Source organism: Passer domesticus, chromosome 3, assembly GCF_036417665.1.
Source record: "Passer domesticus isolate bPasDom1 chromosome 3, bPasDom1.hap1, whole genome shotgun sequence".
In the NCBI taxonomy this organism is placed as follows: Eukaryota; Metazoa; Chordata; class Aves; order Passeriformes; family Passeridae; genus Passer; species Passer domesticus.
The window spans coordinates 59,131,625-59,155,660 of NC_087476.1; the positions used below are offsets into that span (position 1 = coordinate 59,131,625).

Below are 24,036 nucleotides of genomic sequence, written 5' to 3' on the forward strand. Positions count from 1 at the left end.
TAGTTTCAAGCATGAGTAATAGGCACTCGGTGCACTTAACTGGGGAAATTTGGGTACCTAAGCGTGGGAGGGGAATGGGACATTGTGTGTTCTTAACAACTAAGAGTCCTCTTAGAGGACAGAAAGCCAACTAAGTCCTGGTTTGCATGCCTAGTATATATAGCAGTTTTGGGTGGAGGTGCATACAGCAGCTACTGTCATCCCAGTAAAGAAGATAAATTCCTCCTTGTCCATCTCTATGCTAGGCCAGTTCCACCTGTGCACAAATACCTCACCCTGGAAGGCTGCAAGGAAGAAGAAGCTACAGATAATGTTTAAATTAAGAAAAAAATGTTAATGTCATTTTTTAATTCTCATCTAAGCCCAGTGCTTTCCTCAAGAAAATGGCTATTAGAAATGCCTGTATGCTCTGAATTATGGAGTTCTTAGATTTGATCCCTGAATGTGTATTTATGGCATTACTGAAATGGTCACTTTCTGTTTACCAGAGGACACCAGTGGTACCAATAAGTATGCTACTCTAATATTTATGCATCTTATCTTCATGATAAACAGAATTGCTGAAAATAATTTTAGGGAAACTTGGTCTAGTAGAAAATTGCCTCTTTTTAAAAAAAGACAAAAACCATTAAACAAAATAAATTTTTAAATGCTGAGAGTACCGATCAAGATACAATGAAATTTCAAGTTATCTGTAACAGCAGTAAAATATTTTGGAGATTTTTGCTTGACTCAATATTACCTTCCTCATTAGGACCATAGTCTTGTATTTCAAAGTGTGCTGCAGGTAAGAAATGCCTCCAGTAGATTTGCCACATGCAGCAAATAGTGTGACCTTTCCTCGCCATCAAAAATTGTCTTCCTTCTTTCCTCCTCACGTGCAGATCTCCAGATCCAATGAACGCATAGCGTTGGGAAAGCTGATCTCTTTTCTTTTGAAGATCATCTGCTCTTGTTTAGCCAGAGGCTAAACCATGGTGTAGGATCAGAAAGGAGGAGCAGGAAGAGAAACATCATCTAATTGTTAGCTCTTATCTCCTGTTGTCTCTAGATCAAGGAAATTTAGTTGAACAGCACACAGTTTTGAGTGTTTCAGGAGCAAGTTCTAGTTGCAGACAGGAAAAGAAAACAAGCTGGGTTTAGTGTGGGTTTTTTGTTGTTGTTGCCCATATGCCATTATTTATTGCATACAAAGGAATGATTTTAATTTTAACACTTTTTTAAAGGCAGGACTTCTGTAATATCTTTCTTAATAATCCCGCTGAACAAAATTCTTATAAGACTGAATTCCTCAAATGCTACAAACATTGTCTAATAATCAAAAGCTATTCGAAATCAGCTTATATTTTAAAAAGTGACTCAAATACATTTATTTTTCAGTGTCTGTCTCAGCTATTCCATACTTCCAGACTTTATCACTGTAGCCTTTTAACTCACCTGTTCTTTACTAATTTCCTTCTTTCCTCACTAACTAGCATCCAGATTCATGTTATATTCAGTACCCTTCACTTCTGTCTACTGAGATTTTAGTCTCACTGTCTATTATGCCTGTTTCTTGCCCATTCAGATTGTAAAGGTTCTTTTCAACTTCTCTGTATTCTCTCAGTCTGTGCTGGTTATTACTTCTGCTCTTGAGATTTGTCCCTTCACCTAGAACATCTGGATAACCAATTCTGAGGTCTACACACACTGAAATTGTCTGTCTTTGTCAATAATTCAGTCTTCCTGCTCCCCAAGTTCAGCAGTTCTTGCCTCAGGATGTAAGCAAGGAAACAGCTGGAGAGCCAGGGGCAAAAATCTCACAATGAATATAAATGTGACATAAAAATTTCTTTAGATCTTATGGAAGGCTGTATGGAAAGCAATGAAACAACACTTAGCATCTCAATAGAAGATTCATCCCAGTTAGTGAATAGGATAAACTTCTGTTCTCTGTGGAGCTGACTCAAGCACTTCTTCCTTCAGGGAATTTTTTTTAGCTTTTTGGAAAGAATTAGTGAAAATTAAATTGAACCACCTGCATGTCTGGTCACAAAGTAAGACTTTGTAGATTTTTTCTGCTGGGGTGAATGCCTGTGTTCGTGTTCATTGTTTCATTGGGGGGAAATGTAGGAAGGAATTTTGCCCTACAATTACTGATTTGGACTAACATATTTCCTCATTGGGGCAGACCTGTAGGCAAGTATTCTGATACTTTAATGGAGAATATTTTTAAATGCTTCTTAAAGACAATCTAAATGTCTCAAAACTCCTAGAAGTTTCTCTCTCGGGCTTCACTTTAAGTTACAGCCTTATTGCCATAATTGTGCTATGACCCATGACTTCTGGATGATGGTACAACATACAGGCTAGATATCCTTGCCAACAGTATTCTGAAATTTTCTTTTTGGGGAGTTGCAGATTAGAGTCCTAGCAAGAATAAGCATGTGCTGAGGAACCCTTTGCTCTCTGGGGAACAAGATGACAAGATTACTCGTGCCTGTGTGCAGCATCACAACAGCAGGACCAGGGAGGCTCAGGAACTTGGGTGGGATGTGCAGTGCCTGATGGAGGACCGTCCAAAGACACTCAAAATATAAGGGCTCATTTTGGGCAGCCAGGCCATCTCAGTGTTGTCCCAACATGTTTGTTTGGAGTCTCTGAGCTTCATATTGCTTTTAATAAATAGTGTGTGCATACCTACAGCCTCGGAGTAGCTGCTCCTTCTGGTCAGGGGACACACATAGATAATACATGTGACACTCGTTGCCTGCTGGTATTTCATCCATGCAACATCTCACGAAGAAGATGTGGATGGAAATGTTTTCAATGTGCTAACAGCACTGACCTTTCCATTTCCATTATACATCACTCAGAAGCAGTTACCAGGCATTCAAAATCTGAGTCTGAAAGCCAAATTTAGACATTTTTCTGAATGGTTTTTTTTTGTTTGAACAATAAAATTATTTTAAAATAGAACAAGTAAACTGAACGTTATAATTGTGGGAGAGTGTGGGAGGCAGAGCTGCCTGCTGATCACATTGAATGTTTGATCCTTATTCAGCCACCAAAGGCTTGGGTGCAGCCAATTCTTTTTTCTAGTTAAGTGCCTGTCCTGAGATAGTGTTATTTTTCTCAGTGCATAGTAACAGGTAGGATGTTAACAAGTGGAATAAATAACCACAGTGTGTGGTTATCGTCATTTCAAACCTCTCCTTGGCTCTAAAAATAACTTTTTAGATATGACTCTGAAACCCTTATGAAGAAGAATGATCAGTTTCCATTCAAGTGGGTCAACATAACAGAGGTGAAGTCTGAGAACAATCATCCACAATCACCAATTCATCTAAGTGGCCCGGATTCTTCATTTCCTTGACAAATGTTTAATTTTCTCTTGTGATCTAACTTTTCTTTAGAAGGTGAGTCATGCACAACAAATCAAAACGGTGGTATTTTTGTTTGTCCTGTGCAATCTCATGTAGGTGAACTTTTTGCAACACAGTTGCTGCTGCTGGAACCCTTCTCTTCTAGACTAGTACATGTCTACACTAAAATTTTACATCTTTATCTAGTTCCACAGGATACCAAGACTGAGAAGCACTTTCAAGTAAAAGAAGAGTTTCCTGAAGAAGTAATTTTGTCTGAGAGGAGAAATTATGTTAATACTGAAGCTATTTTGTATTAAAAAAAAAAAGACCCTTTAGGTTGCCCCAAAGTTTATGCAGATATGTAGGTGAATCTTCTCTTATATACATCACCTTATGTGTTTTGCTGCCACTGTGTGACCCACTATGATCCTCCACAGTGAGGATCATTATGGGTCACACAGCACTGAAATACAAGCAGCACACTTCTAAGATTGCTTCAGGTGTGAGCTGCACTTTGAATATTCCTTCTCAAGGGATCCCCCTTACATAATCAGGACAGAATGCTCATGGAGCAGTCACACAGGCTTTATTGTCTTCCTACTCCAGGGAGCTCCACAGATGAGTTACGAAGGGAAAAGGCTGGAGGAGGGGTTTTGTGACTGGGAGGAGAGCTGTGGCCTGGACAAGATACAGATTCTGCATTCTGAGTGTTCCCTTCATTTTTCATGTCCGTTGGATCTAAAGAGTTTCTGGGACAAATGTTTAAAGGGGAGGGATATGAATGTGTCAGGTGAACAAATGGAAGGGAGGAAAAAAAATTTAATATGGATCATTGCACAAGAGCAAACGAAGAATAAGCAGTCTTTGAGTGAATGTGGCTGGAAATGAGAAAAATGTTTTCAACAGGAGATCTGGAACAGCGTCTGGGTAAGAACAGATGTAAAAAAAACCCAATGAAACAAAAAACATCCACCAAACCAAATAAAATTAAAAAAAAAACCAAAAAGCCTTCTCTCCTCTCCCCCCCCCAAAAAACTCCCACAAACCCAAACTGACAACAAAACAAAACAAAAAACACTTCCTGCTCTTAATATCAACTTGATCAAGAGAAGGAAAGAGAAAGTAAGAACCGATTGATGGAAACAGATAGAGTTTGGGATTAAATTAGTTAGGGCTTTTCACTCAGAATACTTTCCTATTTTCCAGTGCTCCTAAAGTTGCTACTGTGGCACCTGCTGGAATCAGCCATGCTACTGAAGAGCAGCCTAACCCAGAGTGCTGCTGAGCACGCACTGCCTGCCTGGTTCAACAGCAGCTGATTTCCTTGGCACCCTGTTGGGCACACTCTCTACCTCAGAGGACAGGACTGTAGCACAATTTTAAACAGTATCTCACCTAAATAGCTCAGGGTTTGATGTACAAACAAATGAAGAAACAAAGCCAGTCTGCTATATGAATAGTACCCAGCTTAGTTTTAAAACATAAAATACTGTCTTTAGGTTATTCCAGCTAGTACCTCACCAAATATTAAGCAGTCAAAATCAAGGTGTCTCTGGCATTCAGTCCCCTTGTGTATGATCTCACTGTCCATCAGAACAATTTCTACTTAAGAGCCTAAAGAGAGCCTTACAATCCCATGTTTAAAATGTGAATGATGATTAGCATTACATGTAAGAATAGTTTCGGCCATAGAAGCCCACTCAATTTAATGGAAAAATGTCTTGAACATTAATAGCAATTCAATTATTTGGAGTCTTAAAACCCCTAAGAACTGTCTCCCCTCTGTAGCTGGATCTGCAATAAATTACACTTTCTGATAAATTTACTCTTCTTATATTAAAGCTCTTTCAGACCATACTCTCTCAAATTCAAGGAGATCTCTCTCCCATTTTTGAAGGGACTTACAGTAACTTACTTCTTTTCTTTAAAAAATAAACTAAGTTGCATTTACTTGAGCCATCAGCATACTTCATGGGCAATTTACTAGAGAAGCTGATTGGTGGTAGGTCATGCCACAGCCCATGGGTGTGTCCTCTCACAGGGATAACCAGAAGGCAATTAATCAAAAGTTTCTGAGGCTAAATTACAAATGAATATATATAAGCATATATAAAGTATATGTTGATATGGACTGAGTAAATCATCTTTCCTAGTTCTGATTGCATCCAAAACTGAAGTGTTGTTAAAATTCAGAGTAATTTGGGCTTAGAAATCGTATGCTGCCTTCATTATTAGAATTAGGTATGCATTGCTAATTAGTCCACTCCCTTCTGTTGCCTGTAAAAATATTTTATTGCGCTATACCTGTGATATTACAGGAACTAATGTCATGAAAACAATCAAGCTAAAGGAAATGTGCATTATTTTTTTTTCTAAATGCATAATTTGGAAAAGTTAGGACAGGTGTTATTCTGTTATGAGCAGGACTGAGTTGACTATACTGCAGTTAAGTAATTTTATGTGAATGACAGGTCTAGAGGTAGCAGTTTAATAGATGCCCAAAATCCCATATCTTTTTAAAGAACTGATGAGCTGAAAGTTATGGGATACATATATGCAGAAGGTATCCCATGCTACTTGCCATATGCTTCCATTCTCTCTTTTTCATTTTTTAAATGAAGGTTTACATTGCTCAACCATCCAAAGTCTTCATGTTTTTACAGTGGAGACTTAGCAAAACATTCTTTGCTTACTGAGCATTTTTTTTCCCTAACATGGCCCTAATTAATATTTTTTGTGTTGATATTCAGATTACATTTTCAAAGGAGCAAATTGGAGAGGTTTTGCCCTGGTCATCCTCAAATGAGTAAGAATACTTGATCAGAAAGATTAACTTCTCCTTCCAGCTGCAAATTCCCAATTTTTTCCTGGAAATTGTCTGGATAGGAAGATTTTCTGGATCTTAAGCTCTCTCTGATATTTATATATGAGCATTACTTGGCTAATAAGGAAGCTGGAGTAGGAAACAAGATTCTTAACGTTAGATTTTAACTCTTGAAATCAACAAGAATTTTGCCCTGTATGTTTAATTTCTGCATCTGCCACCATTTTACTGTGTGATCCTCTAATTGCTTAATTGATATGTGTCTGCATTTCTGTTCTGTGAAAAGCAGTGCTGCTGTCTTGGCATGCAAAGGTAATTTAGTGGTTGTTTGAAAGGTGAGCTTGTAGAAAAGACAGCATGATGGAATGATTAAAAAGCACTTATTAGGTCTAAATTGCCAAAATCTGGAAGGACAGGAATAGTCTTTTCATAATGTGTTCTTTATTTATTCTTAGTGCTTGCTAAATTGCTAGATTCTCAGAATAAGATGATGATGAGTAGTCACCTCCCCTTTCACTATTTTCATCTTTCTGGATTCTCTATTTTCTTAAAAGTTCCTGAAATGTCACATTGTATGAAACCAGGACACTGTATTTGCCACAGCATTATATGCTTGACCAAGAAAAATGCTCAGCAGAAGTAAGGTCATACAAGATATATAACTTTCCTATTACATCATGCACATACAGATATGAGCAACTCATCTTTCCTAAACTTTATACTTTCTTTAAAAATATGTTCAAACAATTCTCTCTCCTGTTATGTATGAAAAAATTAATATTGAACAAAAATCATAACCTCCTTGTCCCACAGGTTTGATAGAATATTAATAGCATGAAGGACTTGAGTGAACTCAGTATAGTTAAAGCCATTCAATATGAGTTAGGTTAAATGCAATTTTTAAAACCACATATATTTGAGATGGGTATGAGATGGTTCTATTCATATTTTATATATCAGATTTCCAAATTGGTGGTATTGTCAATATAAATATGTTGACTTCTGTTAGTGAACACAACACTGTGATTCTAGAATAAACATGGTAAAAGTCAACATGATAAGCATTAAAAGTATAAAAAGCTGATAAATCTTGATCTGAAATTAAACATGGGGAATAACTATTAAGTAGGTGTGTTACTAACTGGATCCTTCAAGCATATGTTCATTTATACAACCTGACAACGTACCCCTCTGTTGTGAACAAAATAGAAGGAACTATAAAAATCTGCAGTGTTCTTGTTTGTGGTAGGTGAGTATCACGGGAAAAACATAAGCTCAAAAATCCCAGCAAACACCATTTCCTTTGGTTAATACCATATTACTGAGACGAAAGAATGCAGGCCAGAGGCAGAGGCCTTCCTGAAGAGATGTGATGGGCCTGTACTGTAAAGAAAGAGTTCCTGGGCTTGTTCTCTGGATCTGAGGCTAAATGGCCAATTTACTTTCATTCGTACAATTAGGGTGCCCTGCTCTGCATAACAGGACAGTCTCATATTAGCATTTTATTGGGAATGATCCCTGGAATGTGGTAACTCTCCAGTCAGGTCTGGGACCATCGTAAGAACTCAGTACATAGACAATCAGGGCCTGGTGCAAAAGCTCAGGCTTCTCTTAGTTTGCAGAGAAAAAATCTGGGACTCAACAAAAACTGAGAGTCTTGGCAACTAAAAGAAGTGCTCAGTGCAATCCTGCACCCACAGGATTTGTGCTGCCTTGGCTACATAAAGCCAAAATACTGGACAGCCACATGAACGCCATGTTACTGCTGTATTTTAGCACTGGGTGCTATTGAAACAACGGCTGTGATTTCCTTGATGGTTACTGATCATTGAAGCAGGTTAAGAAGAGCTAAGACAATGGTTGAAGGAGTATGGAACATATTTGGTGGTAAATGTCTTCAGGAGGTATTTAGGTTAAAAATGGAAAAAATTTAGGAGTATATTTCTCAGTTTCTGAGTAGCCTGTACTGCAGCATGCAAGATGACATACAGATAATAGAGGCAAAATAAGGTCTTTCTTGTCTGCTTTAACTAGATTTTTCAAGTGTATGAACTTTATCAGCTATCTCTATCCTAGACTGCAATTAGCAGGGTAGGCATAGGCTTTGAGACAGATGCTGGATCTGATGGTCCTTCTGCAGAGAGAGCTGAGGACAAATCCAATAAACAGATTTCAGCGTTCTGAATCACTGACCAGTGCCCAGTCCTACATGAGCTATCAGCTCAAAGCTGCTGCCTTCATAACTTCATAGTTTATGAAGTAGCTGCATTCACTGGTTATAGGTATTCCCTCTATCCTTTCAAGATTCTCACCACATGAGCACTTATTTCTTTTGTCGTTGCTCTGTGACCTAATTTTACATATCAAATAATCAAAAATTTGAAAGCAGCCTTGTCTATTCTGGTCAGCACAATGCTTACCATACTGTGAGATTCTGTTATTATCATCTGGGGTTTTTAAATTGCGAGGGTCAGTAAGTGTTTATAAAAATACTTGGACAAATGTAATACATATAATAGTGGAAAAAATTCTACACATGAGATTCCAGTTACCAGATTATCAGATATATCAAACTGTATCCATTAAGTTATCAGACCATTATAAGACAACTGCATTACAACACAGTAAATATATTTTTAAACCATTCTACATGAATGATAAAAAAATAACTTTTACATCTCATTCTTCCCAAATCCATCTTGAAAGCTATGAAGCATCTGATTAATATTTTAGGACTTAGTAATTTCTGAAGATAATAAGACTTGGAAATAAAAGTACCTTTTGGACACTGAGTAATTAGGATGACACTTCCCACCTACATTCATTAAATCAAGGCTACTTGTGAAGCTCTTGTACAGGAAGCTATTATTCACTGTTCTCAATTGTCATATGATGCAAATCATTGAGAGCAGAATCTACACTACCTAAAGGTCTGGTGCAATGTGAATATCAGAGAGCATGTGCTGTCTGCAGTACTGTCAAAATAAGGCAGATTGGATAAGAAATGCTTTACTTCAGAAGGTTGTTCCCATTAAGAAAACCATAAACAGTAACAATGGTATTAAAAATTTACTATACATTTATTCACTATGAGACCAGTGAGGCACTGGAACAGGTTGCCCCAAGAAGCTGGGGATGCCCCACCCTTGCAAGTGTTCAAGGTCAGGTTGGATGGGCCCTTAAACAACTCAGTCTAGTGGAAGGTGTCCATGGCAAGGGGAATTGCAACTAAAATATACATAGGGGTCCTTCCAGCCCAGGCATTCTATGACTTCCCTCTAATTGACGCTTCTATGAGAGCAGCATATATACGGTGATCCTAATCAGGCAGTGGCACTGTGAGAAATGTCAGGGCTTCCTGCAGCTCCTTGCCACAGCTGTGATGTGCCTAGGACACGCTGCCTCTAAGGGTGCTCACTGTTCTGAAGTCTCTCTCTTGAAAGCTGTCTGAACTACAGTATCAGAGAACCACAGAATCACCGAGTGGTTTGGGTTGGAACAGACCTTAAATATCACCTAGTTCCATCCCCCCTGCCAGGTTGCTCAAAGCCATGTCCAGCTTGGTCTTGGAAGCAAGTATAAAAGTGCTGTGCTAAGGATACCATGACACCCTTCATCCATGCTTCCTGGGGTTTAATTGCTTTCTCTCACAGGATTATTTTACTTTAACTCTCATGAAGACATTGTTACAGCATACCATAGCACAGCAAAACATAATACAGCAAAACTGCTCAAACAGTATTCAGCCTCCCTAAAAAAAAAAAAAAAAAAAAAAAAGACCTCAAGTCTTGCTTAGCAAGATGGCATAATCAATTAATTAGGGATCTGACACAGAGTGGCTGTGTCCTTTAAAGACAGTGCTACTGTGACATTCTCTCTGCTAGTCTGTATGTACAGAGATGGGCTATATACAGTGGTTCAGCTTGTGATCTCTCATATTTCAGCAAGCACAGAGCTGGCATCACTGGAGAGAGCAGCCAAACTACTTTAAATGAAGCTGCTTTGGTAGCAAAGGCTACATAGCTGTGTTAATGCCTCATTGTCCAATTTATCCCTTTCTCACTGAAGAAGCTAGGCTAGATATATCTTGGTTTTGTTTGGAGAAAGATTATGCAGAACAGATGTAGTGTTTAATGTGTGTGCATGTTTTTAATGCTTGGCTGCTGGATTTAAGATTTTATTAAATTTTATTTCTGCTCTATCTCCCTACCTGTAATTTCCCACATACATTCTATTTAGACATTTACTGATTTCTAAGAACTTGCTGCTATTTGCTTACAAAGTAAATAATGCATGAAAATTTCTACTGTATGGAAGTTAAGATGCATTTCATTTATATTTTATAAGCAAAGAATGTAAAGACAAAGCTATGATTCAAAATTTTTATGATGCTATGATAGAATCAACTTTATATTGATTAAAATCCTCTTATTTAAGTCCAGATTCATTAATATACCAGAACAACACAAATTTTTCAAAGGACACAAGTAATTTAAATTGAGTTTACATCTATTTTGTATTACTGGAGCAGTGTAAATCAGAGAAAGCACACTAGGGAATCGAGCCCTTATGTCGGTTTGGTCGAGGCACAGGGTACGTGGTGGCTGGACAGGAGGAGCAGAGCAGACCCCCAGCTCATCTGTTTGTGTGCTTTAAGCATTCCCCAAGGGCCCTGCCACAGCCACACTGCTTGGCTGCTTCCTCTGTGCATGCTAGCGACAGCAGCCATGCCAAGGAAAACCTTTTGAGAGCAAATACCCGACTTCAAGTAGAGACACAAAATCTCTGTAGAAAAGACCTCTCTGCAATGGTTAACTTTCCAGAGAATCAGAGAGAGATACACATGCAGCTCACTTCCTCAGACCCTCTGTAGCCAAGACCTGCAGAAGTGCCAAGCTGAAGTGCTGGGCTTCTTTGGAGGAATCAGCAGCAAAGCTATTCACACAACTCTACTTAGAGCCTGTATAGCCATAGCCATTAGCTATAACCACGAAGAGATAAACTTAATTATGACTTAATATATTCATTTGTTTTTATACCCTATGCACAAGCTTTTAATTAATTAATGGTATGGAAAGTTTGATTGCATTATTTCATTATAAAAACTACTTAGAGCAAAAGGGTATGTCAACAGAAATGCTAAGTTTTGTGAAGGATTTAGTTTTTAATGAATTTTAGCTCAAGCCAATTAACACATGAATGTTATGTTCTTAGAAAACTCATCCTGTATTCACAGAATAAGCACTACTAGTATGGTAGGGATATATTTTTCACTGTAAAAGCTGAAATCTTGGTATGAGTGCAAAATAAATCCCTGACATCATGAAGCCATGATCAGGAGGGAGCTAATGGAACAGTGATGAACATCTCTGTAAGAGCTAATACTGTTTCACTTGGTGCACTTCTGGTGTATTCCTGAGAATCTCCATATGCTCATACTTAAAGGCATGCATGTGAAGCATACAAGTAAGCAAGTGCTATTTAAAAGTACTAGGATTGTAACATTTATTTAGGATAATTTATTTTTAGTGAACAAAAGTGTATATACCATATATCTATATTTATATCTATATATATCTACAAATATATCTATATATATGTGTGTGTTTTGCTACATATACACACACAGACACATATACACCACTTGTAAGTGAAAAATCATGTCTGAGACTGGCTTAAGTCTGAGACTGGCTGACATTCCTCCTATCCTGTCCCGATAACAATACCACTCACCCTCTCCTTCTTTTAGTCTTTTGGGAGATGGGGATTAACACATCTGAGGTTTCCAGCATTTTATTTTTTATGAAGAATTTCACAACTTATGGGTTTCTACCCTCTTCTACTTCATCATATTCTGCTGTGGATTGTGTTGCTCCAAGCTGTGTATGCTGCCAAATTAAAATTGTGAGAGCTTCTGTGTCTTTGGGTCTGGGTTGTGCTTTTGTAGTTCTCTGGTTGCTTATTCCTTTATTATTCTTATGACAAAATCAAAGAGGAACTACCACTGAGATCAGGGAAGTATTCTGCAATGTTGATCTGATCAATACCTCCTCAAGCAGGACTGAACTCAGGAGTACTCTTCTGAAGAAGAACTTGTGTTATAGCTCCTTACAAATCAGCTACATTTTATGGCACATTTAAACTTTCCTTTTGAAACTGTGCACGTTGATGCACATCCTTATAATGAACATTACACAGAACAATTAGAAAATTATGCTACTTCAAATGTATAGAGTTAATATATATATTTATTTACATATGTATATGTGCCTTGGCATATAGTTTGCATTTTGTATTTAATATAGTTGTTAAAAATTAAGAATTGCAGTTAATAATATTTCATCTTCTCTTCAGTGTAGGTATTAAACTGCATCAGGATAGGGAATTTTTCACCAAATCGTCAGTCACATTTCAATTCAAATCAATAGTGCAGGGAGTATTTTTCAACAGACAGCTTTTCAGTAGCCTTCTTGAAACAAGTTCAAGGGTTCAGGGCAATTTTTTGTGCATAAGTATCCATGTTGCATAACAAGAACAAGAATTCTTATCTTTAGATTTCAAGATAAAGACCAAGGACTGAGTACAGCTTTACACTCCTGGGCAGGCCTCTCAGCTTGGTGATAGGTAAAATGAAGGGACCTGACCTGCCAGTCCTGTACCTGTTCTGGTTTCAGAGGACACTCCTGGCACTTTACAGACACAACATGTGCTCCTTGTCACATAGGAAAGCTAAGGAGCACTGAGTGCAATTACCAGGCAGCAGGTTCATAGCAAACAAAAGGAAGTACTTTTTCACACAAATCATAATTAAATTGCGGTGCTCCTTGCCACAGAACGGGGTTTAGAATAAAGCATAAACAGATTTTTTAAAAGGAAGTAGGAAAACTCAAAGTTTATTATATATGACAGTCGGAGAGCAAACTCCAGTTTAAGAAATTAATGTTCTGTGTGTTGCTGAAACTTGAAAGGATATGTCAGGAAAAGATCCCTGTATGCCAGTCCTGTTTCTTACGTTTTTCTCCTTCAGCATCTGCTGACGGTAGTCAGAGCCAGGATATTGGACTGGATGCTCGACTCACTATAGCAATTTATTTGATCGTATTCTTTTAATTAAATTATGTTCTTATTTTGGCTACTTAAAAGGATCTCAGCCTTGATGGAGAAAGGCATTTAAATGCTTTAATGCTCACGTTATTTCAGGGAGGCAAGTACTTGAGTGTATCATAGCATTTGCGTTTCAGGCCATAAACTTAATGGGGTGGGGCTCACTTATTTTGTAATAGGACTTTGCTTTTTCTGGGTATGAGCTAGAATAAAAATATGTATTTGATAACCGTTATAACAGTGTGCAACACTGTTGTTCTACAAAGGTTAAATAGTTTGTTTGACTAAATGGCTTGTGTCACAGGTAAATTTCCCAGTGATTTATGTAAGGATGATGACACCAGCATCAACTGATGTGAAAAAGAATCAACTTCCTTTATAGAACTCACAACATTTGTAATGCATGTATATTACATTTGTAGGAAGCTATTTTTCACCTGTTACCCATAATACTATTGCCAGCCAATATGTAACTTCTATTTACCTAGAAGGGTATTTCAGATTTCATCCATTTTGCAAGAGCATCTGGCTGCAAAGCTATGACACACAGTGAAAATCCAGATACAGAAACGAAGAAACCGAATACCGAAAACCATAAATTTCACCCCTGCTGCTTCTAAGCCTGACAGCACCAGTAAGGTTTCCTTCTACATCAACAAGAAGAGATAGAAATGAATGTTAGTCTGGCAGCGAGCAAGCGAGGCAACCTCGGCATCCTCAATTGCGGGCGCTTTCATCCCGAGGAGAGGCGCAGCCCCGCAGGAGCAGACACGGCGGGGGTCGGGCAGCGGCACCGCATCCCCGCCGCACCGAGCGCGGGGTGTTTCCCCGGCGGCGGCGCGGGGAAGCCCCGCTCCCGCTCCGCCCGCTCCCGCTCCGCCGTCCCGCGCCGCTGGGAGCCGGGCACGGCGCACCGGGAGCATCCCTGCCCGCCGGCCGCGCCCCGCCACCTGCTCCTCCCGCCCGCCTCCCGCCGACATTTCCCGGGGAGGGGCGGGAAGGAGGCCGGGGCACAGGGATGGCGGTGCCGCAGGGTAGGGCGGGCGGGGGAGGCTGGGTGCCGCCCGGGGCTCCGCGGCCGCTGCCCGCGGGGCTTCCCCGGCCCCGGCCCGGCCAGGGGGGCAGCCGAGAAAGGGGGCACAGGGAGAGAGGGATGGGAAGGCAACTCCTGATCTTAGAGCAACGGCTCGCTCGTTCACCCTCACCTTCCGCCGGCTCCTCGGATTGAAATAACAACAACAACAATAATAATTAATACAAATTACACCACCTCTCCTCGCGCGAAGCAGACCCACGTTACAGGCAGGGGAAGGTCAAGAGGAAAGACAGCAGGAGCGGTGCCTCGCCTCCGATCTAGCAGCTGCCACACCGCCACCCCGTGTCCCCGGCTTCCCCGGGGGCGGCCCAATCCCTCCCCTGCCCGGCGCGGCGAATGCCCCGCGGCATCCCCAGCACGAACCGGGGGGTGGCGGAGATGGGGGGCGCGAGTAGAGCCCGGAGACACCTCTCCCCACCCCTTTGTGCATCGCGGGCAGGACACACACACACACACACACACACACACACACACACACACACACGCTCCACCTTGCAACCTCGGCGCCGAAGCGAAGCCGCCCGTTGTTACACACACACACACAGAGGCACGCTTACACACACCCTGTCACCCCGGTGAATACATTTTCTCTTGCACTCTACCGCCATCCATCCATCCATCCATCCATCCATCCATCCATCCATCCATCCATCCATCCATCCATCCATCCATCCTCTCTCTGGTCTCCCTCCTTCCTTTTCCTCTTCCCCCCCACATCCCTCCCTTTGGTCGGCGTGGTTTTCCCCACACACACACACCCTTCGCATCCCTATAAAGCAGACATTTTGGTGCCGTTTATCACGGTTCAGGCTGAAATAAGCGCGGAGCGCCTTACCCACCCCCGCCCGGCTGCGTGCGGTTGGCGCTGAGCGATCCCGGCAAGGGCTGGTGCGGCTCGTCCCCTAGCGCAGCTGGTTCGCTGCCATCCGCCCAACTTCAGCACCCAGCCGGCGGGGAGAGGGAGGGAGGCGGCGGCAGGCAGGCGGGCAGGCGGCAGGCAGGGAGGGAGGGAGGAAGGGAGGGAGGGGGGCAGCGAGAGAGAGCGAGGGAGGGAGGGAGAGGGAGGGAGGAAGGGAGGGAGGGCGGAGGGTGCGAGGAGCGGCGCGGAGCGGGGAGCCCCCGCACATGCGCCGTGCCGCGGCCGCGGGAGTTCCCGCTCGGCCCCGCGGGTGAGTCCCGGCCCGGCCCGGCCCGGCCCGGCCCCGCCGCTCGCCCGCCCCGGCTGCTGGGCCGGGCGCCGCCGCAGGTCGCAGGGACGCTTCCCCGGCAGGCAGGGGCGGGCAGAGTCCGCAGGCGGAGGAGCGGCAGCGTCCCCGCTCGTGGGCTGGCAGCGTGCGGCCGCGCCGCCGTGCTCAGCAGGGAAGCGCCGGAGTGCTGGGCTGCGGTTTTGTTGTTGCTTTAGTCCCCACATCTGTATGTCGAAATAGATTTAAAAAAATAAAAAGTCCATCAACCACTCTCCGACACTTCATTCTCCTCTGAAGCCAAGGGAGAGGCAGGGATTTAGTGGCCAAGTAACTTTTTGATGTTGGGCACCTGAAGCACAATTTCTGAATAAAGAACCAGAGTGCATCTGCGTGGATCTGTGGGTGTCAACCGTGAGAATCAAGGTCAGGATGCTCTGAAAATCTGACTGTGAATCCTGAATCCTGACAGGTTTTGCCAGTTAGTTTGTTCCATCTTTCCAAACTCCAGTTTCCAAATTTTGGCTCAATAGAGAATGTTGTTTAGCTCTCCTGCACCTTAAAAATCTGGAGTCTCCAGATTTCTAGATTTTCTAGATTTCAGATTTCTCCAGATTTTTTTTTACGGCTCCAGGTAACAGCACTGGAAAAACACATATTTGGCATCTGGATCCTGTCAAATCATGCCATGAATCCAAGAATGTTAATAACTCAGGAGAGGATGCATTACTACATTTACCACTTCACTAAAACAATCTGGCAAGGTGGTACAAAAGGCACAAGGCTGCATTAAGGTGGTTCTGTGGCTTGCCACCAATCTGTACCAATTCTCTTTGCAAAAGTGGTCAACACACCTTTGTATCTCATCTAGAGCCCAAAGCGGAGCGCTACAAAAATCTGAAGCCAAAATCACACTTATGTTAATCGGCTGAAATGAAAAGGATTGAAAGCAGTCCAGAAGGGCTAGCTTCCATGAGAGCTGTAAGAGCATAGGCACATCAGAACAAGCTTGACTCTCGGGAATCTTTACTCAAAACACAACTAATTTAAAACATGACAGTAGCAGCCATGGTTGTCTGGCTTACTTTTTGTCTTCTAGGATAGAAGCTTCTGATTCTGAATCTCAAAAGGACTAAAGTCAGTGTTAATGTCCCTCAAAGTCTCTCCCCATAAAACCATGACTTCTCTTTTCTTCTGATCTTGATCCTTGTGGAGAAAAGTCCTTCAACTTGAAGCCACAACTCAGTCTGATTACCAAAGGTTATTGGCATGGCAATGTGGTTGTCTTTGTGGAAATCTAAGTTATATTCCCTATCACTAGAAACAGCACTCAAAAGAGTATTGTAAAGGATAAAATGTATCTCTGAAGCATTAACAGTGTTTTTATTAGTTAACTGCAATGCTTACAATCTTTCTTGAGTATCTTTCCACAGTTTTAAAGAGCACCAGTGCTATTCTAAGGCCTCAATTAGGGAAATCCTCTATATTTAGGAAATAATCTCAAGAGCTGTTTAACTTTAAACTCATATAATGAAGCTTCACAGTAAAGAATGCGAGCCTTCATACCTGCTTAATATTAGGAAGACATCTCCACTCTGAAAAAAACTATGAAACCAATCAAAGCAATTGTCTTCTCCCACAGATTTAGCATCTAGACTGAAATGTTCAACTTAAAAGGGAGACAGGAATGGGAAATGAAGTAACGGATAGGATTGAAGGAAAATTATTTTATCCATATATCAGAAAAATATAAAATTCTACAAGTTTGAAAATGCTATGCTTAAAATGTTTAGATGAATAAAAGACTTCTGCTTTTTATTACTCTCTTAATGTTTCCCACAGCTCTGAACAAGCCCAGCCATTCCTGTTTACCATCGTTTCCTGCACTGAAGCCATTCCTTGTTGTTGCTTGAACTCCTGTTTATAAACCCACTTCCTTTCAAAAGCTGTTTAGCCTCTCTGTTCTGGCCACTGCCTAATCCTTGTGCCTATTTTAGAGCCCTGCAATTGCTCTCAATTACTTTTTCTTCCAGGCCTTTCAATCCTCTCTCCCTGGTTTTTTGGGTTTTGTTCCATGTTTCTTTGCATTTCTTAATCCAAATTGTTTACTTATTACAATTTAATATTTTTTCCTTTTTGTTTTTATTAATTAAAACCTATTTGCATTGTTTTTCCAAAGAATTTTCCCCGTTTTTTGAGAAAAGGGAAATCAATGGAGAAATATATTATAAAAGAACATGTGAAAATATATAACATGTACTTGAGAAAATCTTCTGGAACAAAGAGTCCAAATAAATCTAATGAAATCATTTTACTTTAACATTGTGAGGTTAAATGTCTGTAAAATTCCTATTGAATTTAATGGGCATGAAGCTAGGTTCCTTATTTTCCAGTATTAAATCTACACTATTGTTAGTTGACTATATAATTTCAGTCAGCTTCATATTTTACCTGTAGAAGTTCAGGCATTTAAAACTTGTCATGGTCATGAACTCTTCAAGATGACAGTCAGCTAATAGTATCTGCATATCTTCAACATAAAAGAAATCAAAGGCTAATATTAAAACAACTCAATAGTTGAATACCTAATATTGATCATAAAGCCATGGTCTTTTTTTGTCATCCCAGAATGACTTTAATGTGATAAAAAATGAAATATTTAAAATGTATTTGAAACACAGATCATATACATATTTTCTCTGTAAGCAGCAGTTCTGTAGCAGCTTAAAGACACTTATATTTGTAGTATCAGCTGGGAAATGGGTCAGAAAAAATGTCCTGGAGTTACAGAGATGTATTTATGTGTATTTATGGTCTACTTCATGAAAAAAAGTGAATCTTGAATCCCTCTTATTTATGTTTGTGCAATACCATTGTCCTTTTTCAGCTGTGGAGTTTTTTGTAACTATCAGACTGTCTAAAGCTACTTGACACTATTAAGACGCATTTAAAGAATTAAATAGACCTTTCTCTTCTGCTATACATAAAACCATAAAAATGAAAAAAACCCAAACAACCACCAACTCCCACCCTAACTCTTCCTTGTCCCAAAGCAAATGAGTTGAAGAAATTATCATCTTCAGTTGGTTCTTTGGATGGAAAGCTCCCTTGTAAATGTGATTAGAGCTACAGCATCTCAGTAGTAGGGACATACTTTTTTTCAGTAGCAGCAAATTGAGCAAACACAGTCTGTCTCTGACAGTCCACTTTCAGATTTCCCCAAGCAACATTTATAATTTGGCTTGTTTGTATGCAGAAACAAAAGCTTCAGAAGTCCCCTTATTAAAGAACTGCTCTTTACAGATGGCAGTGCTCTTGTAGCTTACTCAGAGCAAGACCCAGAGATAATGGCATCTTGTTTTGCAGCTGTTTCTGTTAACTTTGGCTGAGCAATCAGTGTTTCAAAGCTGGTATTATGTGCCAAAAGCCACCAAAAACAAAAGTCTGTTGACTCAGAAGAAAAATGTCACTGCTACTAAACCAAACTGAGCTATAGCTCTACTGCTTGAGATGGCTTCATATGGGCTTGGGCTGCCCTGGTGGTCTCTTCATCACAGCTCAGTAGTGAAGTGGTATCATTTTATCATTTCACCAAATATATTCTTTCATTGCAAGCTAGGCAAAGATTCCTAACGCCATTCCTAGAGCTAAATGTATTTCATTCTTCAACAGCTAGAGTGAATAAGTTTTAAAATGTTTCATTATTGCACAGAAGCAGGAGATTGAGATTTGCTTCAGTAAGCAGCTGATCTTTGCACTCTGCGGCAAAACATTTCTTTAAGCAGCACTGAACAGAAGGGACCAATAGCAAGGTTTTAAGACTAGGAGTAATAAACCCCACTTGTATCTCTCAAGAAATGACATTTAGCATCAAGTATTTGGAACATGTCTGTTTCTAGTGATTGATAATCCCAAGGTGATGAATCTTGACAAATTCACAATAAATTATCAAGATTAAAGTTAAACAATAACATGCTAGTTTTTACTCAGCTTGCTGACCCACAAACTCTTCAATGTTTCTTTTTAATATTGACCTCCACGGTATGATCCCTACCCTTATGAGTCATGGGTTTATTGTAATGTGATGTCCCTAAAACTTTGTTTTTTATCAATAAATAATTACTTTAAAAATTGATCCTGAGTCAAGAAAGCCTTTGAGCACATGCTTGTTCTCAGTAAATGATACTTATATAGAGATTTAGTGGTAATTCCATACTTAAGAAATTTTGTAAAAATAGCACATTGAAGGACTTGTGCTTTATAAATTTTTCTTCACTTGATTGGTCTACTTCATATTTCTGTGAAAATCTTAGTTAAGCTGAAGCTAAAGAACAAAATATAAATAATAGTAGTTAAAAAGTCCCAGATCCCCTGCACCTCATAGGACAAGAGTGCCTATAGAAGCTTATACTGCTGAAATTCAATATGGTATGGTTTGATTTAAAACCTCTGAGCATTTGAAAGCACTGAGTATGGGTGACTATAAGCCCACCTTTTAAAAGAGACAAACATTTCAGATGGAGAATTGTAACTAAATATAGAACAAGGTAGATGTGTTGCAATAAAATTGGTTGTCTTATTTGTGAGTTTGGATGGTGTCTCTTCTCTAACTACAGGCAATGTGCTCAGTATAATGTGAAGAAATTAATTTTATGTCTATTAATTGAGTCCATTTATTTTAATTTTAAATTTTGAAATGTATTTAATTCCTTTTCCAAAGTTGGTAGCAGCAAGACTTGGGATTGGGAGCACATATAGACAACCACCTGGAGTTTCTGAGACAACCAAGAACTTTTTTTTTCAAGGAGAATAAACATGATATACCATAGCAAGGATTTATGTTATGGGAGTAAAAAGTCATGGTATATCTCTAAATGTTGTTTGACATGAAGCTTTTGAAATTTATGTGGTTTTATTCCTGTATATTTCTGCCTATGCTATGCAGCTGGTGGTGAAGTGCTGAGGGTCTGATCTGTGGCTGAGACTTTCCTCAGCACTCTGTAAGGCAGGTTTTACAGCTCTCAACCTCAGAAGTTTTATTATAGAATCAAAGGAGCAGGGTGAGCAGCTTCCTGTGTTATAGGTGGCATGTCACTCTATCAGTCATCCCCACTAGGTTTCACAGGAGTTTTTTAACTCAGCCCAGAGTCAACGAGAGGCATCAGAGAGGCAACTTTCCCACCTGGCTCTGGTGCCAGCCACAGGCGGGTGCCAGGGGTTTGTGTGCTCCCACCATCTCCAGACACATGGGGCAGCCTCAGTTCCAGGCAGCTGGGAAGTCTCCTGTGCTTATCATCTGCAGCTGCACCCTTCAGCACTGCAGCCAGGATTCAGATTTGGTCCTTCTGCTGCCAGCCTTGTTGGCTTCGGCAGTAAATGCCATATCCCATTGCAAAGGCAGTTCTCTGTTCTTGATTCCCTCTTTGTGACTGTGTATCGAAGAATCCTGCCAAATTTGTATGGGTTTTAATGGATCTGATAGTAATTTGAAAAGATTCCTTACTGCAAACTAGGTACCTTCTTCCTACTTCCTTGGATCAGCACCACAGCCTCTGGTTGCAGTTATGATGGGTCCCCCAGCAGCGATGGGAAGACCCTGGGAGACAAGCTTACATGAATGAGCCTCTACTCGTGCTTCCCTGTATGTCACAGCACAGCTGTGCTCTCCCTTCAAGCATCTGTTCATCTGGCTTTGGGGTCAATGAAGAATCCAGATGAAAAAGTCTCCTCTGGCTGCCCTTCCTCTCGATCACCAAGAGATGGAGGCAGAGCTCTCCCTCGCCGGGGCCTGGCCACGGTGCCCTACCTGAGCAATTACAGCCCTTCATGTGGGGGAAAATAATTTAATTATATGGTTCAACACAGCAGATTACTTCTAACCCTCCTCTTCAGAGGATGTCAGATCTTTCTAATGGTGTTTTCATTTGCACACAAACAACCATGTAGACTTCGTCTCTGGTTAGCGTTGGCTTTTTCCTCTTTGTGCAGCATAAGGTGAAACTTTTCTGAAGTAAGATGGTACGCAGCCACAGAGAGTCTCCACAGGATGGCTTAGGTAAGTAATGTTAGCACATGTGGCCAAGAGAATAGGCAAATATCCTTAAATTGTCCTTGTGGAGGATGCCTCATGTATTCTGTAACATACCCTTTTGGGGTATCCCCTCTTCAAGCCAAATAATAAATGGAAATATTAACTTAATCCTCTGTCTTGTAAGCACTTACACAAATACTTTCAGATAATGTAGTGCATTTTAAGAACATATCATAAAGACTGACAAGAGTGATTGGAACATTTTTATAAAACCCGAACAAGCCTCAAAATGTCCTGCAAGGGCTTATTTAGTCTGACCATCGCAAGAAAATTTGAAGCTCTTCTTGTGTCATTTTCTTGACTAATTGCTTTTGGCCGTCTCTGATCACTTGTCTGAATATTTGAAAAACACTGTTATGTCAAAATGTGTGTATGATGCAAGAACAATGAATTGGCTACAGCCCTAGCCAGACAACTTCGAGTTTGCATAACAAAAACCTGAGTACTTTCTATTTGAAAATAACCTTCTAATAAAAGTTATGAAAGCAAACTCCATCAGTCCTTAAAAATCAATGACTTCATTGACCTTAAGATACAGCCCACAGGTTAGCTAGCCAAGAACAGACTTTGTAGATGGGCATGGATTTGACCTGGTGAAAGGTCACAGGTAGAAGAGAAATATACTTTCCACCTACTTGAGCAAGAATAGTTTCAGTAAGTTTAATCCCCCTCACAGAATAGAAAGACCATGTGAAAGCACTGTGGCTTTCATTGCAGTTATCAGGCCAAAATTTTGACCTGTATTTTTTTGGTTTTTGTTCCTCGTCACCCACTTTTTTATTCTTTTTGCTTTGACTGGGAATAACTGAGAATAACTGGTAGTAGAGCCAATACAAAGAAGCTTTTGTCAAATCCCTGCTAAAATAACTTTTTTTTTCCTTACAATTTAAGTCTTCTGCAGGATAGTGTAAACTTAGTGTCAATTTCCTGACTTCTGAAATCCTCTGTTAAAAATCAAGCGACAGTCTCCCTGATGCATTTTCTTCCATAATGAATTTACTGTTTAGTCTGCAAAGAAATGGCTATATCCAAAGGCTGAGAGATCAGGACATTTTTTACCTCAATGTCCTTCTCACAGAACAATGGAATAGTATTGACCTGCAAGTGACATATGCAGCTGATCAGAGAATTGTGTTTCTCAAACTTTCCTATTAAAGACAAATTAAATTTTTTTGAAACATCCCAGTGCCTCTGCAGTTTTGCTGCACTCAACCCAAAATTGGCATAAATTCAGAATGCTTTTATATAGCTTGCTTTTCCCAATTTAGTTTCTTCTCTCAATTGCAAGTGTTAGGGTATGTCAGATGTCTTCCATTTCTTCTTTCCCCAGAGTCACTTTGTGTGGCAATCCCAAGCTGATAAGTAGTGACGTTTATCAAGCTTTCCTTGCCGAGTATCACTGTTCCAAACTGTATCAGGTTTGGATCAACAGCATCCCTAATGCTTTTGGAAATTTGCAGATGAAAAATGGGCAATGGATGTAAATCCAGTGATTTGTAAAGAATTAATTTGAAAATATGCTGGTTTGTACGCAGTGGCATTTTTATGGCTCCATTTGGACTTGTTTGGATTTTTGTTTTCGTTATTACTCTTGCAATATTATGGACCTCTAGCTTTATGACTCAAGAAGAGTGGAAACTGCACTCTCACTAACAAGAAAAGCAAGTAATCCTTTATTTCAGCTATGTATCGTTTTTAATGATACAAAGTCCTGAAGACCTAATTAATAATTTTTAAAGTAATATTTTGTGTCCTAAACTTATTGTCCATTTATAGGGTAAAGGAGAAAGGTGTTTGCCTTACTTGCAGAACTGAAAACATTTATATTTGAATATTACAACATCAATCCAAATTATAAGACTTGTAAATTTGTCACCCAAATTTGTCATTGTGTTTTAATGAGCTGAGCACCTAACTGGAAATCAACAGGCTTCATAAGGTTACTCTCATATATGCTTGTTTCTCAAATATGGTTCTTATGATCTGTCAAAACTCACTTCCCTAAGTAGACCCCTGGATCAGTCTTTGTTTATTTAAAGACTTTTAGACTGGTCTTTGTTTATTAAAAAAAGATAAAACAATACTGAAGTTAAAACCAGACAGCCACATCACCTCATTATTTCATTTTTAGCCTCTCTCCCTCAAAAATTTCCTGTATTTATTTCTTCTTCTGTCACCCTTGTTTTGAAATCACATGTCATTTCTCTTAAGCAAGACACCATTTTTATTTTATAACACATATGCCTACAGTACTTTGTAAAAGAGTAAGAGCTTGCTATTGTGTCAGTTGTTTTATATTGTGCAGTTTGATGAACCTAATCTATAAACATGACACAATAACATTGTACAGAGGAATGTGAATTCACACTCTTTTTTTTTTCAGGAAAAAT

The 24,036-nt window shown here is 40.1% G+C and overlaps 1 protein-coding gene across 1 annotated transcript in view; it reads right to left on the reverse strand.

Moving 5' to 3' along the window:
• RGS17 (regulator of G protein signaling 17) overlaps positions 1 to 15,802 on the reverse strand; it is a 70,132-nt gene extending 54,330 nt beyond the window's left edge. Inside the window, exon 1 of the mRNA XM_064413366.1 lies at positions 15,211 to 15,802. Coding sequence (XP_064269436.1) covers positions 15,211 to 15,782 — 572 coding nt within the window. The 5' untranslated portion in view covers positions 15,783 to 15,802. The remainder of the gene's footprint in view (positions 1 to 15,210) is intronic.
• Positions 15,803 to 24,036: the final 8,234 nt, after the last annotated feature.